This window comes from Pan troglodytes, chromosome 3 (assembly GCF_028858775.2).
Source record: "Pan troglodytes isolate AG18354 chromosome 3, NHGRI_mPanTro3-v2.0_pri, whole genome shotgun sequence".
Classification (NCBI taxonomy): Eukaryota; Metazoa; Chordata; class Mammalia; order Primates; family Hominidae; genus Pan; species Pan troglodytes.
In genome coordinates this window covers 56,952,735-56,967,045 of record NC_072401.2, presented here as the reverse complement: position 1 = coordinate 56,967,045, position 14,311 = coordinate 56,952,735, and the positions used below count along the sequence as shown (strand labels likewise).

General features: G+C 36.4%; 1 protein-coding gene across 13 annotated transcripts in view; it reads right to left on the bottom strand.

The window, feature by feature from the left end:
- Positions 1 to 14,311, bottom strand: part of ANKRD17 (ankyrin repeat domain 17) — a 185,443-nt gene that overhangs the window by 74,260 nt on the left and 96,872 nt on the right. For all 13 annotated transcript variants that reach the window (XM_063809568.1, XM_054683010.2, XM_054683012.2 and 10 more), the window contains 6 exons: positions 12,511 to 12,667; positions 7,363 to 7,510; positions 6,975 to 7,122; positions 5,531 to 5,764; positions 3,082 to 3,176; positions 458 to 695 (listed from right to left, as the gene is read on the bottom strand). In XM_063809568.1, the coding sequence (XP_063665638.1) occupies positions 458 to 695; positions 3,082 to 3,176; positions 5,531 to 5,764; positions 6,975 to 7,122; positions 7,363 to 7,510; positions 12,511 to 12,667 (1,020 nt within the window). The remainder of the gene's footprint in view (positions 1 to 457; positions 696 to 3,081; positions 3,177 to 5,530; positions 5,765 to 6,974; positions 7,123 to 7,362; positions 7,511 to 12,510; positions 12,668 to 14,311) is intronic.

Below are 14,311 nucleotides of genomic sequence, written 5' to 3'. Positions count from 1 at the left end.
GCCCCTTGGCAGCTTCTAATATGTGCGCATTCTTGCACTCTCATCAAGTTAGTCTTTACTGCGTGGTTTCCCATACTGTTTTTTAAAACATTAGATCTATTAAATACTTATTAGTAGGTATTCTGCCCCCAAAGGAATACATTCTCTTGATCTATTACCTTTAGAAATGTTGGCTCTTATATTCCCCTATTTAACTCACAAGCCTTGCCAACACCAGTTCTGTTTTTCGTTCACATATAGCACATGATGTCTCTGAAAGCTCTATATGAAAGAAGTTTCTTTGATTTTGTTTTAACACAGTATGGGAGCCATTTTCACAGTAAATACTTTATCACTGGTTTGTGTAATAGCTCATTGCAACTCTACTAGAAAGGTGAAATACTAAAATCCAATTTTATAAAATTATACTCTTAGGTTTTACACATTTATACTTTAGTGTCTTGATAGATACGGTTACCTTGACCAAGAAGTAATGCCACCATTTCTTCATGTCCTTCTCGAGCTGCTTCCATCAATGGTGTATAACCTTCATCATTGACCTCTTCCAGGCTAGCTCCTCTTTCAATAAGTAAAGCCGCAAGTTCCACATGCCCACCACATGCAGCCAAAGTTAATGGTGACTCAAATGAATCAGCAGGCATGTTCACTTGGGCACCGCTGTCAAGAAGTAACCTAGCTACTTCAACATGGCCATCCTAATGATAATACAATTTAAAAAATTAAATCAGCACCATTAAAAAAACTTGAAAAATTTGAAGACTTCTCAATTACTATACAATGAAGTTTATCTATCTCCACTCAAAAAGGAATAGAGCTACATTTAACAGTTGAGTAAATCAGTATTTATTATGCACTGCCTATATTCTGTTAACATAGAAGAGGGAAATAGAGATTGAAAATGTAAAATAAGTAGAAACATGATACCTTCAATCAAGAAGCTTATTAACCATTAGAAAAAAAAAACAGTAAGTATGTGAAATAAGAGACTATAGTGAGACCAGATAACATCAACACTATATGGTACAAACTTAAATGTTAAAAGGATAAAGTTTAGAGAGGAAATGAAGAATTTTCATAAGAATCTTTAAGGATAAGCAAACTTTTGATTAGTTAGAAAAAAATGGAACCCTTTTTGGAGAAGTGGGGGAAGGATACATGCTGTGTTAGGGGAACACAAATGCGTACATGGTACTTTCTATATTGTTCATCGTCCAAGTACCAGTGAAATTAAGAAAAGGGCCAGGTGTGGTGGCTCACGCCTGTAATCTCAGGACTTTTGGTGGCTGAGGAGAGAGGATTGCTTGAGCCCAGGAGTTTGAGCCAGGCCTGGGCAAAATGGTGAGATCCCATTTCTACAAAAAATACAAAAATTAGCCAGGCGTGGTGGTGTGCACTTCGTCCCAGCTACTCGAGAGGCTGAGGAGGGAGGATCATTTGAGCTCAGGAAGTTGAGGCTGTAGTGAGCTATGATCATGCCACTGCACTCCAGCCTGGGAACAGAGTGAGACCCTGTCTCAAAAATGAATTAAAAAAGAAAAGAAAATTCTCTATTCTGTCTTCTGGTCACTTTTTCCCACTGCTTTCCTAATTACTGGCAACTTCAAGGCCCTCTTTTCCCTTCTTTTTGTCCTTCAATAATTTTTTTCCATCTATATGTTATCTCCCAGACATATTCTTTCAAACATGCCATGCCTATTTTTGCCTCTATGCTTGTCACATTACACAATTTTAAAGTCTTACTACTTTTTTTTCTATTTCAATTTGTAGAGAAGACTCTAATGTCTTATTAATTTGATTACTTTGCTATTTCTTCAGTGCTGAATCTTCTTCCTCGATAGTGAACTCCCACATTTCCTTTAAATCCTAGTTTAAAAACTCAGTATTATAGCAAGTCTTTCAAATGTCTGGCCCCTACTAATATCTTTCACTTATAATATTTACTTCCAGTGCATGTTGGCTAGACCTACAGATTATTCCATTTTAATTTCTTAATCTACACACAGGCCATTTCCTCAGTAGGGGGTGGCAAGAATGTTTAAATTTCCTTATCATGGGGAACTTTTAAAACTGTTACTGTTAATACTATTAATGTGTTTTATGCCCATTATCTCATTTAATCCTCACAACTCCAGAGAAAGATATTTTCCTCATTTTACAGATGAAGAACTCAAAAGCTTAGAAAAACTTTTATTTGTTAAAAAAAATAATTTGCTAAAGCAAACACTATGATGGCAATAAGGAAAACAACAGATAACTCAAGTCTTAAATGGCTACCTCATATTTTAAAAAATAGTAAATAAAATTTAACATCCTTTCAATAATTACTCTCTGAAGGGAAGATGAGACAAGAAACTTCAGATTCTTTGGGGGCCCTTTCTACCGCTGGCATGTTCTCCTCATAAATTTTTCTATGATATTTTGGCCCATTTCTGTGTCATAAATAAACAAAGATACAAAGGTTTAAGAGTACTGTTATGAGCCATTCCCGAATACAAACTCTAAAATGCAGCTTTTCAAAAGACAATCTAGGGCTCAGAAAAGACCTCGAGAGAGGGGAAATTATGTAACATAAATTAGGCTCTACTTTTAAATTTTTGTTTAGTCAATTTATTGGTTTGAGGTATGTTATGCTTATTAATAATGTACATACTCTGAATTATATTTCCTTTTTTCTTTTTTTAACTTTTTTTTAAATAGAGAGGGGGTCTTGGTATGTTGGCCAGGCTGGTCTTGAACTGCTGGCATCCATTTTAATTTGTTAATCCAATCCTCCCACCTCGGTCCCCCAAAATGCCGAGATTACAGTCATAAGCCACCATGCCTGGCCATATTTTCCTATTTCATATCCTCAACCAATCTTTACAAGAGTGACTTTGGTATAGTTATATGAGACTAAGAAAATGCAGGTAGCATTGTAAAGCTTCAGAAAGTAACTTTAATAGAAGTTAATGTTGTACAACTGATTCAATAAGGTTCTGACAAACAGAATCATAGCACCCATTGGAAAGGCATTCATTGTATACTACTCTGTCTCTCCCTGGTTAATATATAAACATATTTGACATATTTCACCAATCTTACCATGCAAGCCTCCATCAGAGCAGTGTGCATTTCATCTGTTTTATGCTCTTGATCCGCGCCTGCTTCCAAAAGAAATCGCACCATCTCTAAGTGTCCTAAACCAAAAGTGTACAAGATTACTTGAAAATATTTTATTATTCCAAAATATTTTTTAAAATTATAATATTTTGAAAAGTTATATTTAACTTACAGCATTAAATTTATAAGCATAATAAAGTCAACTAGAAGCCACCCTCAATTGTAGAACGCAAATTATACAAGTGATCTTGCTGTTCTACCCCTTACCCTACTGCCCCATAAACTGCTGCTTCTAGAGTCCCTGCTAGAGGTGAACAAAGATGCCATTAAAATCCAACACCCAAAATGTTCCCTCTACAACCTTTTAAGAGCCCAGGCATGTTATATAGTTATGTTATATATGCTACGGAATAAATCAGTTTTCATGAACTAGTAGCCTGAGATAATGATCAGTCAAGTTATTTCTGTGAGAAAATGTATTTAAAGTTCCAATACCTAACTCAGAAACATTTTAGGAAAAACCTGCTTATAAACTGGGAATTGTATGTATAAAAATATTCTTCAAACCACACCATTTAATTTATATTTATATATTTAATTATAATATAAACATGTACACACATTGATGCAGTTTCAAATAAACCATATGCTTCAGTTCATTTAAAGATACAAGTGGTTAAAAAGCAGACGACAAATTATAATTTAAAAAAGACTTCAGATCCTATGCAAAAAACAATAGAAAAATTATTTAATTTTTTCCAGCTTTATTTGGAATGAGCTACAATCAATTCTTATTCAACTGGGAGGCGGGAGAAGGACAGATAGTGGAGTCACAGGTAAACAATTAAACAAAATTTACTTCGGTAAGTAAGTGTAGTATCTGCCGCGTCTTATATTTGTCAACTACCTACCATCCCTTTTCCTCTCTGTCATTCTCCCCTCCCCAAAATCCACATTAGTGCTCAGTCTCAGCCTGACTTCTCTCTCTTCCCTAACTCCTCCTTGTCAGTCTATATCCTACAAAACCTCACCAGAAGGAGAGGAAGGGAAGGGGGTCCATGGATACCTGGAAGTAGCAGAGATGTTCTCCACCAGCTCAGTTTGCTATCCAGTTTCTAATTAAAGCCTGCAAGCCCCAACTTCAGATCCCCCTTTTGGATAGCAGGGTGGGGCTACAAGCAAAGGCGAGAGGGCAGAGTAGTTACAAGCAGCCCCATCTCAAAGCTCTCTAGCCAGCAGGGACTCAGTAGTGAAATGCAGCCAGTACTGGGTTCAAAAGTATTTGTGAGAAGGGGAGAGAGCCACCCAATCAACCCACCCCAAGGCTTACCTCCTCTCCTCCCAGTGAAGATCAGCCTCTGCCTAATTATAAACAGGATTGGGGAAGGGAACTAAGGGACCTCAGCTGTGCTCCCTATCTGAAAATCTATTAACATCAGATAATCAAAAGCACTTTATAAATAAACCATATTTTTCAAATTTAAGTTAAATTTTAGTCAATTAATCCAAATATATAAGGATTATTTTCATGTTTATAAATGAAATTATTCCAAAAGGCATCACACAACCTTGGCTACTCTTATATAGAACAAAACAACACCAGGGCCAGAACTAGGGTGAGGAAATCAAAGTGCAGGGTGCAAAATTTAAGGAGCCACTCACATGTAAGCTTGTGCAAGTGAAAGGTTAGTCACTGAGAATGAGTGCCTCCTTAAATTTTTTACTAGGTTTTGCAAAAGCTTTTTCTTGATGCCTAGGGGTCAAGAATTTATGACGTAAATAATATGGGACAACTATATAGACAGATGACATAAAACACAGAAATGAGTGGCTAAACACAAAATTGTATGACTTTTTTTAATAAAAACTTTCTTAATAAAAAATTTTCTTAATTTACTTTCTTAAAAAGTAAAACACCTTACTTTACAGCCATTTATCTGTCATACATGTGGAGTCTAAAAAATGTTCAGCTCTGTGGCTGTGTTTTAACAATCTAGAATATAGAACATTAATTATCTACAGACCAAACATCTTTCTAGGCAATTGTCCGGTCTGCCAAAGGAGGGCATTTTCTGTACTATCAATATTTTCAGGTTCATTGACATCATTTAAAATACCATGTACCCCTTCATACCAAGCAAAATCTTCCCAACATGCAAAGCTATTATACAGTTCATATTAAAAGAACTGTTTCTGATAAAACAATTAGATCAATTAATACTCATTTTTCAGTGACAATATTTATAGTTAAATCTATATTTTAAAAATTTAAATAGTAAACAAACTGCAACACTGCAAACACTTATTTAACCTTTAATTACATACTATATACTATCATTGTTTTATTTTTTAACTTAGAAACAAGATTACATAAAATAATTATAATTTCACATATTTAAAAACTTTGTTTTAAGAAAGGTTTATACTGTACCTTTGTAACAAGCTAAGGTAAGGGCACTCTCTTTAAATTCATTAGAATGCGTATTAATGCCAGCCCCATTTTCTAGCAGCAATCTGGCTACTTCCACATGTCCAGCACTTCCAGCTTCCATAAGAGGGGTATGACCATTTTCATTATGGTCCTCAATACTAGCACCGGATTCCAAGAGCACCTTTACAACATCTACATAGCCTCCAGCACAAGCATATGTAAGTGCTGTATTGCCTATTTTAATTAGGAAAAATAAAAAGACATTAACATAAAATACCAAAATAAATTAAAGTGCTAATTTACATTAAGAAAATGGAAACAGAAGACTACAACCATAATAAATATTAAATTACATATACATATATGTAAATATATATCTATATATAAAATTCCTTTCCTACTGCATTTTATCTTTCTGAAATCAACTCCCTATTCTCCTTTTCCATTTAAAACCAAAGTCAAATACATGTGGAAAATCATATACACTTATCCAGACTGGGGAGTTGTAAAAGAACTGGGCAACTCTGCCCCAGAGCTAAGTTTTACCTTAAGATGAGAAAAAAGTTGTTTTAATGTTTATCAGAGAAATGCTTCACAAGCTTTTTTTAATTTTAATGTTTCTAACCTAAAATTACTCATCATATACATACTTTATACTCTACCTTTTAATCATATATGTTTTCATTACAACTTCAAATACCAGTTAACTGATCAAATTCAAATTTCTAAATTTGAATTTGAATTCAATAATTTCTAAAACATTCTTTTCTGCTGATAAAAATTTCCCATGTTACAAGAAAAATCAACCTTCTGGGTAAAATAAGAATTTCTAAAAATCCCTTCAAATCAGAACATGACCTTAAAAAACATTTAATAAATTTGAAAAATCTGAATGAAGGAAATGCACAAAATATTTCCATGAAATTTTAGAATTTTTACACAAATCTATCTAGGCCCAAATTTGAAAAAAATATATATTTTAGACTAAAGTTATGCTCTTCTTCAGGACACAATGTTTTCACAATATTTTTTTCTGTGGGCCACAATTTAGTAACAGTAGGAAACAATGAACCATCTTTTGTTCCACAATCGTTTGGTCTCCCTATCTTCCCATTCCTCTCCTAAAAAACTGGAAACACGGATTTGAGCACTACGGCCCACACCTCTCAATTTCCAAGAGAGTGGTCCGTCTAACTGGGTCAGTGCTTTACTTTCATCTTAAAGAACCTTAAAAGGCCAATTGCCCTCATAAACAAAACAGGAAGAATATCATTCGAAATATATTCTATATACTTCAAAACTCATACACAGATGTGTGAGAATATGTAGCACTTCTAAGAAATAAGAGAACTGAAAAATTAGCACTAAACATCACTTTCATGCAAAATCATTATTACCAAATGATGTTACTATGTAGTAAAACTGAAAAAGAAATATGCATGACCTGTTGAAGACTGTGCATTAACATCTGCTTTATGAGCTAGCAGCAACTTCACAATTTTGACATGTCCTCCATTAGCAGCAGCCATTAAAGGTGTAATGTCACCTTTGATTCCCCTATCTTCCACATTTGCATGCATTGCCAACAAAACCTTATGAGAGAAAAATAGTTTAAAAAGATATTAGGAAATAATCGTCAAAAAATTTTGAACACGTATTTATATAATGTCTACCTAGTCATAGTAAAAGAGCTATAAGCACACAAAATTTATCTAACAAAACTATTTGTTGAAATAATCCTAATGGTTGGAAGGATTTATTTTATTATTTCCTTAGTAAGCAAGCCAGTTTTTAAAAAAACAACAAATAAGCTTTATTTTGATAATACGAACCTGTGCAAGCTCATAGTATCCAGCAGAACAAGCTAAACAAAGGAGGCTCTCCCCTTCCTCTGTGTGTTCATTTACACTTCGCCCTTCAATGAGTAACTTTCGCACAGCATTTACATCTCCTTCTGAACAGGCTTCTGCCAAACTGCGGCTATTACGGAAAGAATATCACAATACCAGAATATAAGAATATTAAAAAATTGCACAGCATAAATATTGTTTCTGATTGTTTTGTTTTTTGTTGTTTAGAAACGGAGTCTTGCTCTGTCACCCAGGAGGGGGTACAGTGATGCAATCAGCTCACTGCAGCCTTAAACTCCTGGCCTCAAGCAATCCTCCTGCTTCAGACTCTCAAAGCACTAGGATTACAGATGTGAACAACCACACCCAGCCAGAGTATTGGATTTTTATGTCAAATCTTGACAGTTAATATGGTTTGGCTCTGTGTCCCCACCCAAATCTCATGTTTAATTGTAATCACCGGTGTTGGGGGAGGGACCTGGTGGGAGATGATTAGATCATGGGGGTGGATTTCCCCCTTGCTGTTCTCATGATAATGAGTGAGTTCTCATGATATCTGTTTGTTTAAAAGTGTGTAGCACTACCCACTTTGCTCTCTCTCTCTCTCCTGCTGCACCATCGTAAGACATGCTTGCTTCCCCTCTCTCTCTCCTGCTGTGCCATGGTAAGACATGCTTGCTTCCCCTTTGACTTCCACCATGATTGTAAGTTTTTTGAGACCTCCTCGCTATGCTTCCTGTACAGCCTGTGGAACTGTGAGTCAATTAAACCTCTTTTCTTCATAAATTATCCAGTCTCAGGTAGTTCTTTATAGCAGAGTGAGAACAGACTAATGCTAACATTAGTGCTCAACAAGGATGATTATTTCAATATGATTCATAACAAAAAGGCAAAAATGATTGAATTCATTGAGTTTTTTACAATCTACATATTAATGGCACTGAATTAAAATTATCAATATTCCAAAACGTTTTCAGTTATGCAACTGAAGGATAAAGTCTAATTTACTGGTAAGTGGAGCAAGAACATAAAATTTTAAAACATAAAAGTTTATAGAAATCACATACAAATAACAGGTCATAATTATACTTCTTTTGTTCGGTCAGTAGAAAATTTTTTATAAAATTTAATTAAAAAGTATAAAATGCGCAAAACTTCTACTAATTATAAAGATCTATGTGAGTCCTTCCATCAAGTAAAGGGAAATCAGATGGAAAAGATGGGAGAATGTAATATTAATAAATGAATAACTGATGAGCCTTTTTTGGTTTTGGTTTTGAAAGTATTTACTTATACAATCAAATTTGGGGGGAAGTTTCAAATCCAGGCAAAGAAAAAGCTGAACTCAAGCAAAATGAGAGTGGAAAAAGTAGAGTAACAAAAAATTAAACTGAGAGAAAAGTGTATGCCCCATAAACTTCCCAAAACAATTCCAATTGTAGACATTTCTAAAGATTCTCACTTTTGTATAAAATAATCCTAAAACTAAATCCAGGGCTATTAATATTCTTTTTATTTCAAATATAACTCAATTATTTTATTATCCTCTTAAAATATGGCCCTTTCATTTCAGATACTAAAGGCACCTACAGATAATCACTTTTCTATAGCCCTGTTATTACCATCACCCAGATTTAAGACCAACATTTTTGTCTCAGATACGGCAAAGCCTCCTAACCAGTCTCCTTGCCTTCACACTACTTGCTCTCCTTCAGGCTCTTTTCAACAAGGCAACCAGACAGATCTTTTTTAAAGAAAAGTAGAACATGTCGGCCGGGCACAGTGGCTCACGCCTGTAATCCCAGCACTTTGGGAGGCCGAGGCGGGTGGATCACGAGGTCAGGAGATCGAGACCATCCTGGCTAACACGGTGAAATCCTGTCTCTACTAAAAATACAAAAAAAATTAGCCGGGCATGGCAGTGTGGCCTATAGTCCCAGCTACTCGGGAGGCTGAGGCAGGAGAATCACTTGAACCCAGGAGGTGGAGGTTGCAGTGAGCCAGGATCACACCACTGCACTCCAGCCTGGGTGACAGAGTGAGACTCCATCTCGAAAGAAAGAAAGGAAGGAAAGAAGGAAAGAAAGGAGAAAGAAAGAAAGAAAGAGAGAGAGAGAAAGAAAGAAAGAAAGAGAGAGAGAGAAAGAAAGAAAGAAAAGTAGAACATGTCATTCCTCTACTCAGAACCCTCCACTGGCCTATAATCTCACTCACAGTAAAAGCTGAAATCCTTACAAGATCTGCCTAGTGGCAGGATACCATATTCCTCTTCCCTTTTACTTCTCTGGCTTTATCTCCTACCCTCTCACCCTTATTCCTTCCACTTTGGCCACATTGGTCTTCTTGCTGTTCATCAAATATGCTAAATAAGCTCCAACCTCCAAATATTTGCATTTGCTGTTCCTGTGCCAAGACAGCTCCTCTCTCAGACATGGCTCACTCCCTTCCCTATTTCAGGTCTTTCCTAGAAAGCCACCATTTTAAGTGAGGACTTCTCTGACCACGCTATTAAAAAATGTAATATGACCTCTGCTATGGTTTGCATATTTGTCCTCTCCAAAACTCATGTGAAATTTAACCCCAAATGTGGCAATACTGATAGGTAAGGCCTTTAAGAGGTGACTGAGTCATGGGGGCTTTGTCTTCATGAATCGGTTAATCCATTCATGAATTAATGGATTAATGGGTAAATGAATTATTACTTATCATGGAGTGAGACTGGGTAGGCTTTATAAAAGGAAGAGAAACCTGAACTAGCACACTTAGCCTACTTGCCATGTGATGGCCTGTGCTGCCTCAGGACTCTGCACAGAGTCCCTGCCAGCAAGAAGGCTCTCACCAGATGCAGCCCCTTGACCATGGACTTCTCAGCCTCCATAATTGTAAGAAATAAATTCCTTTTCTTGCCCAGTTTCAGGAATCCTGTTACACGCAACAGAAAATGAACCAAGATGACCTCCAACCCAAACACTGTCTTAGCATTTCCCTTTCAATTTTTCCCATAGTTATATATTATTATGTGCAATACTATATATTTTATTTACATGTTAATTGTATTGTCCCCTTACCGAAGTGAAAGTCTCGACCAGTACTAAATAAATTTGTCTTTTAAACATCTCTTCTGATTTCCCATTTCACAGGACACTGACAGTCCCTAGACTCAATGCTATCATTTTTAAGCATGTTTAGAACAAATCCTTCCCATAAGACATTTCCTGTATAAGAGCATACCTTTTCTCTCTTTCAAAGTAGTCTCTCTCTGTCTCTTTCACTTCTTTATGCATATACCCTAATCTACATTATCATTTGAATTTTTCATTCAATTTCCATGTGTGTATACCAGCTTGAAAACAACCTTACAGGATCTACTCTAGCAACAGCTGAACTTAAGAACTTGTGGGCGAAGGGCATATTAAGCCTGGCACAGGGCACTGTCCTTAACTAATATAAAAATGTGGCACATAGTACTCACTGCACTTAAGTCCACCATCTTTCTCAAACTTTGTTGAATAAATATAATTCTCACAAATATGTTCTATTTTTTTTGCTGTTAAATTCCAGTATTTTCAATGCAAAATCATCTGTGACTTTTTATTTTTCTATTCTATTTCCTGCTTGAACTGGTTTTAGTATACCCTTCAAGGTGTTTTAATTCTTTCTCTTGCCAATCTTAGTAGGCACCACATTAAAAAATATTTGGAGATTACCAATGATATTTTAGGCTAGTAAAACTGAACATTTACTATGGAATAGAAACCGAGGTTAACTAAAGAAGGGAGTCAACCTATGAGAAGAATGGTAAAGCAAGTTAATACAAACACAAAAATCTAGATGAATGAACACTAATAAAGAGCCAAGAGAAACAGCAAATTCATGACCTTGTTAATACTATCTAACCTCTCTTTTATGCTCTTAAAAATGTTGTATGAAAACACCATTAGACAACAAAGAATTCTTAAATGCTATAATTTACTCTCTAAACCCAAATAGAATATTCAGATGTTCTCAATTGTTTTAAGGCAATTGCTAAAATAAATAAAATGGCTTCATTTTATTAGAGGAGGCAAAAAGAAGCCACCAAGGGTTGAAAATGGTAACATGTATTAATGATTCTTTTCTAGTTGCTTCCTTGAAGTATCTATCCATTTTTCTTATCACGTTTTTTTTTTTTTTTGAGATGGAGTTTCGCTCTTGTTGCCCAGGCTAAAGTGCAATGGCGCAATCTCGGCTCACTGCAACCTCTGCCTCCCAGGTTCAAGCGATTCTCCCGCCTCAGCCTCCCGAGTAGCGGGGATTGCAGGCATGCGCCACCACGCCCGGCTAATTTTTGTGTTCTTAGTAGAGACAGGGTTTCTCCATGTTGCTCAGGCTGGTCTCGAACTCCTGACCTCAGGTGATCCGCCCGCCTCGGCCTCCAAAGTGCTGAGATTACAGGCGTGAGCCACCGTGCCTGGCTTCCATTTTTCAATATACATCCATAATTGTGCTTATACATGAGATGGTGTGATTTTTATTGGATAACATCATCAGAACAGCTTAAAATGCCATGTCACAAAACATTTACTGAGTCCTTACTAACTGTAAAGTGCTATCTATATACAAGGAATTATAGGATATAAAAAAATAAAGTCCCTGGACTCACATTCAAGTTATAGGAACTAGATCTATAACTTCTTTTAAGACTTCAGAAAGCAAATAAATAAATAAAAAGCCTTACTCTTTAAAATGGTCAGAACTATGCAAATGAACTGTAAAATGGCCTAATTGTAAAACATTTACTTCTTTGTCACCAATACATTTTAAAAAAAAATCTAAATAAGCAAAAAGTCTTTTATAACATATTGACTAGGCCATCAGCCTTGCAGTCGGAAAGGCACTGGTGCTCTGCCACTTATTATCTATTTGATCTTGATTAAGTTACTCATCTCTCTTTAACTTTTCATCTGTAAAATGGGAGTAAAAACAAAATCTATACCTTATAAAGTTTTTGTGAATCTAAATAAGACATCACATGTTAAGTGGTTAGCACAGTGCCAGCCAGGCACAAAATAAATGCTCAGTAAATGTTAGCTATTTGTTATTATTTTTAAGAAAATGATTTCATACTGATGGCAGCAAAAATGTACTTACTTGTCCGACTGCCCTGCATTTGCTGTGCTTTCAGCTCTCATACGGGTAAGTGCAGCAGCAGCTTCATCCAACGCACAACTAACAGACGATGTCAACCTCCGAAGTACTTCAGGATCTGCAAAGGCTTTACCATCAGCCGTGGACAATTTTCCTATTCCTATTATATTATTTTCACACCAATATGGACACACCCAAAAGGAGAAACAAAGCAAAATTCAAGTTACTTAAAGCTATACTGTGTATGTTAACAAATAACCTCCAAATGGTAGAGTAGACATATATATTGGCTGCCCAGCATCTTTTGAGAAATCACTCTTCTCCAGTTTTCTAATAATCTTATTCATTCCATGTGGTTCATAGGTACTTGATCCTGTGACCCTCTGGTGCCAGAAACGGGTCTTTGGCCTATGATGGGACAATTAGACTCTGTTATATCTCTGAAAGAACGTATATTCAAAGGTTGCTAAATTGGTAAGATGTGAGTCATAAGCTATTTAGCCACTTTTGTCACCACATACAGAAAAAGACTGCCCAAAATAAAGTCAACATAGAGGAGAACAGAGACACAGAAAGAGAAGGGGACAGAGTCCTGATAAAATTATTTTTGACTCATTGACGCCAGTAGTGCCAGAAGCTAGCACCATCTCTATGATTTGGGAAATGTCTACATTTTATTTTTTTTAATTTATATATATTTCTTTTCGAGACAGGGTCTTATTCTGTCACCCAAGCTGGAGTACAGTGGCATGATCATAGCTCACTGCAGTCATGAACTCTTGGGCTCAAGTGATCCGCCCAACTCAGCCTCCCAGTAGCTGGAATTATAGGCTCACACCACCACACTAGGCTGATTTTTCTCTCTCTTTTTTTTTTTTTTTTTTTAGACAGGGTCTTGCTCTGTTACCCAGGCTGGGTGCATGCCACAATTACAGTTTACTGCAGCCTCAGCGTCCTGGGTTCAAAATCTTCCTGCCTCAGGCTCCCAAGTAGCTGGGACTACAGGTGTGCACTACCATGCTTGGCTAATTATTTTACTTTTTGGAGGAATCGGGGTCCCACTACATTGCCCAGGCTGGTCTCGAACTCCTGGGCATAAGGAATCCTCTGGCCTCAGCATGCCAAAGTACTGGGATTATAGGTGTGAGCCACCGCAGCAGGACACCCAGCTAATTTTTAAACTTTCTTGTAGAGGTAGGGTCTCATTTATGTTGTGTAGGGTAGTTTAGATCTCCTAGTCTCAAGTGATCCTCCCACTTCAGCCTCCCAAAGTGCTCCCAATTACAGGTGTAAACTACTTCATCGGGTCAATGTCTATTTTTGCTTAAGAATGTTTACTGGGCTATCATCTGTGAACAAAATATGGCCTAAAAAGGCATTCTAGACTATATATAAAAGATAAGCTATAAATGAGTTATGTCTACAACTTATCACATATACTTAAAATCATCTGAAAGTACTAATCTGAAAACCATTCAGAACTGCAAAATTAAAAAAAAATTCAAAAGCAGAGATGGTTAGTAACCATCTATAAGAAACCTAACTGTTGCTCTTTCAGATATCCCTATAAAGCATGCAGCATTCTTACCCCTAACCTTTATTATTTTAATTCAGTGGTGCTTAATCCAAGCTGCCCATCAGCATCATTTGTGGTGCTTTTTTGTTTTTTTTTTTGTTTTTGTTTTTGTTTTAAGATAGGATCTCACCTGGTTGCCCAAGCTGAAGTACAGTGGCATGATCATGGTTCACTGCAGCCTCAACCTCCCGGGCTCAAGTGATCCCCCACTTTGGCCTCTTAAGCACC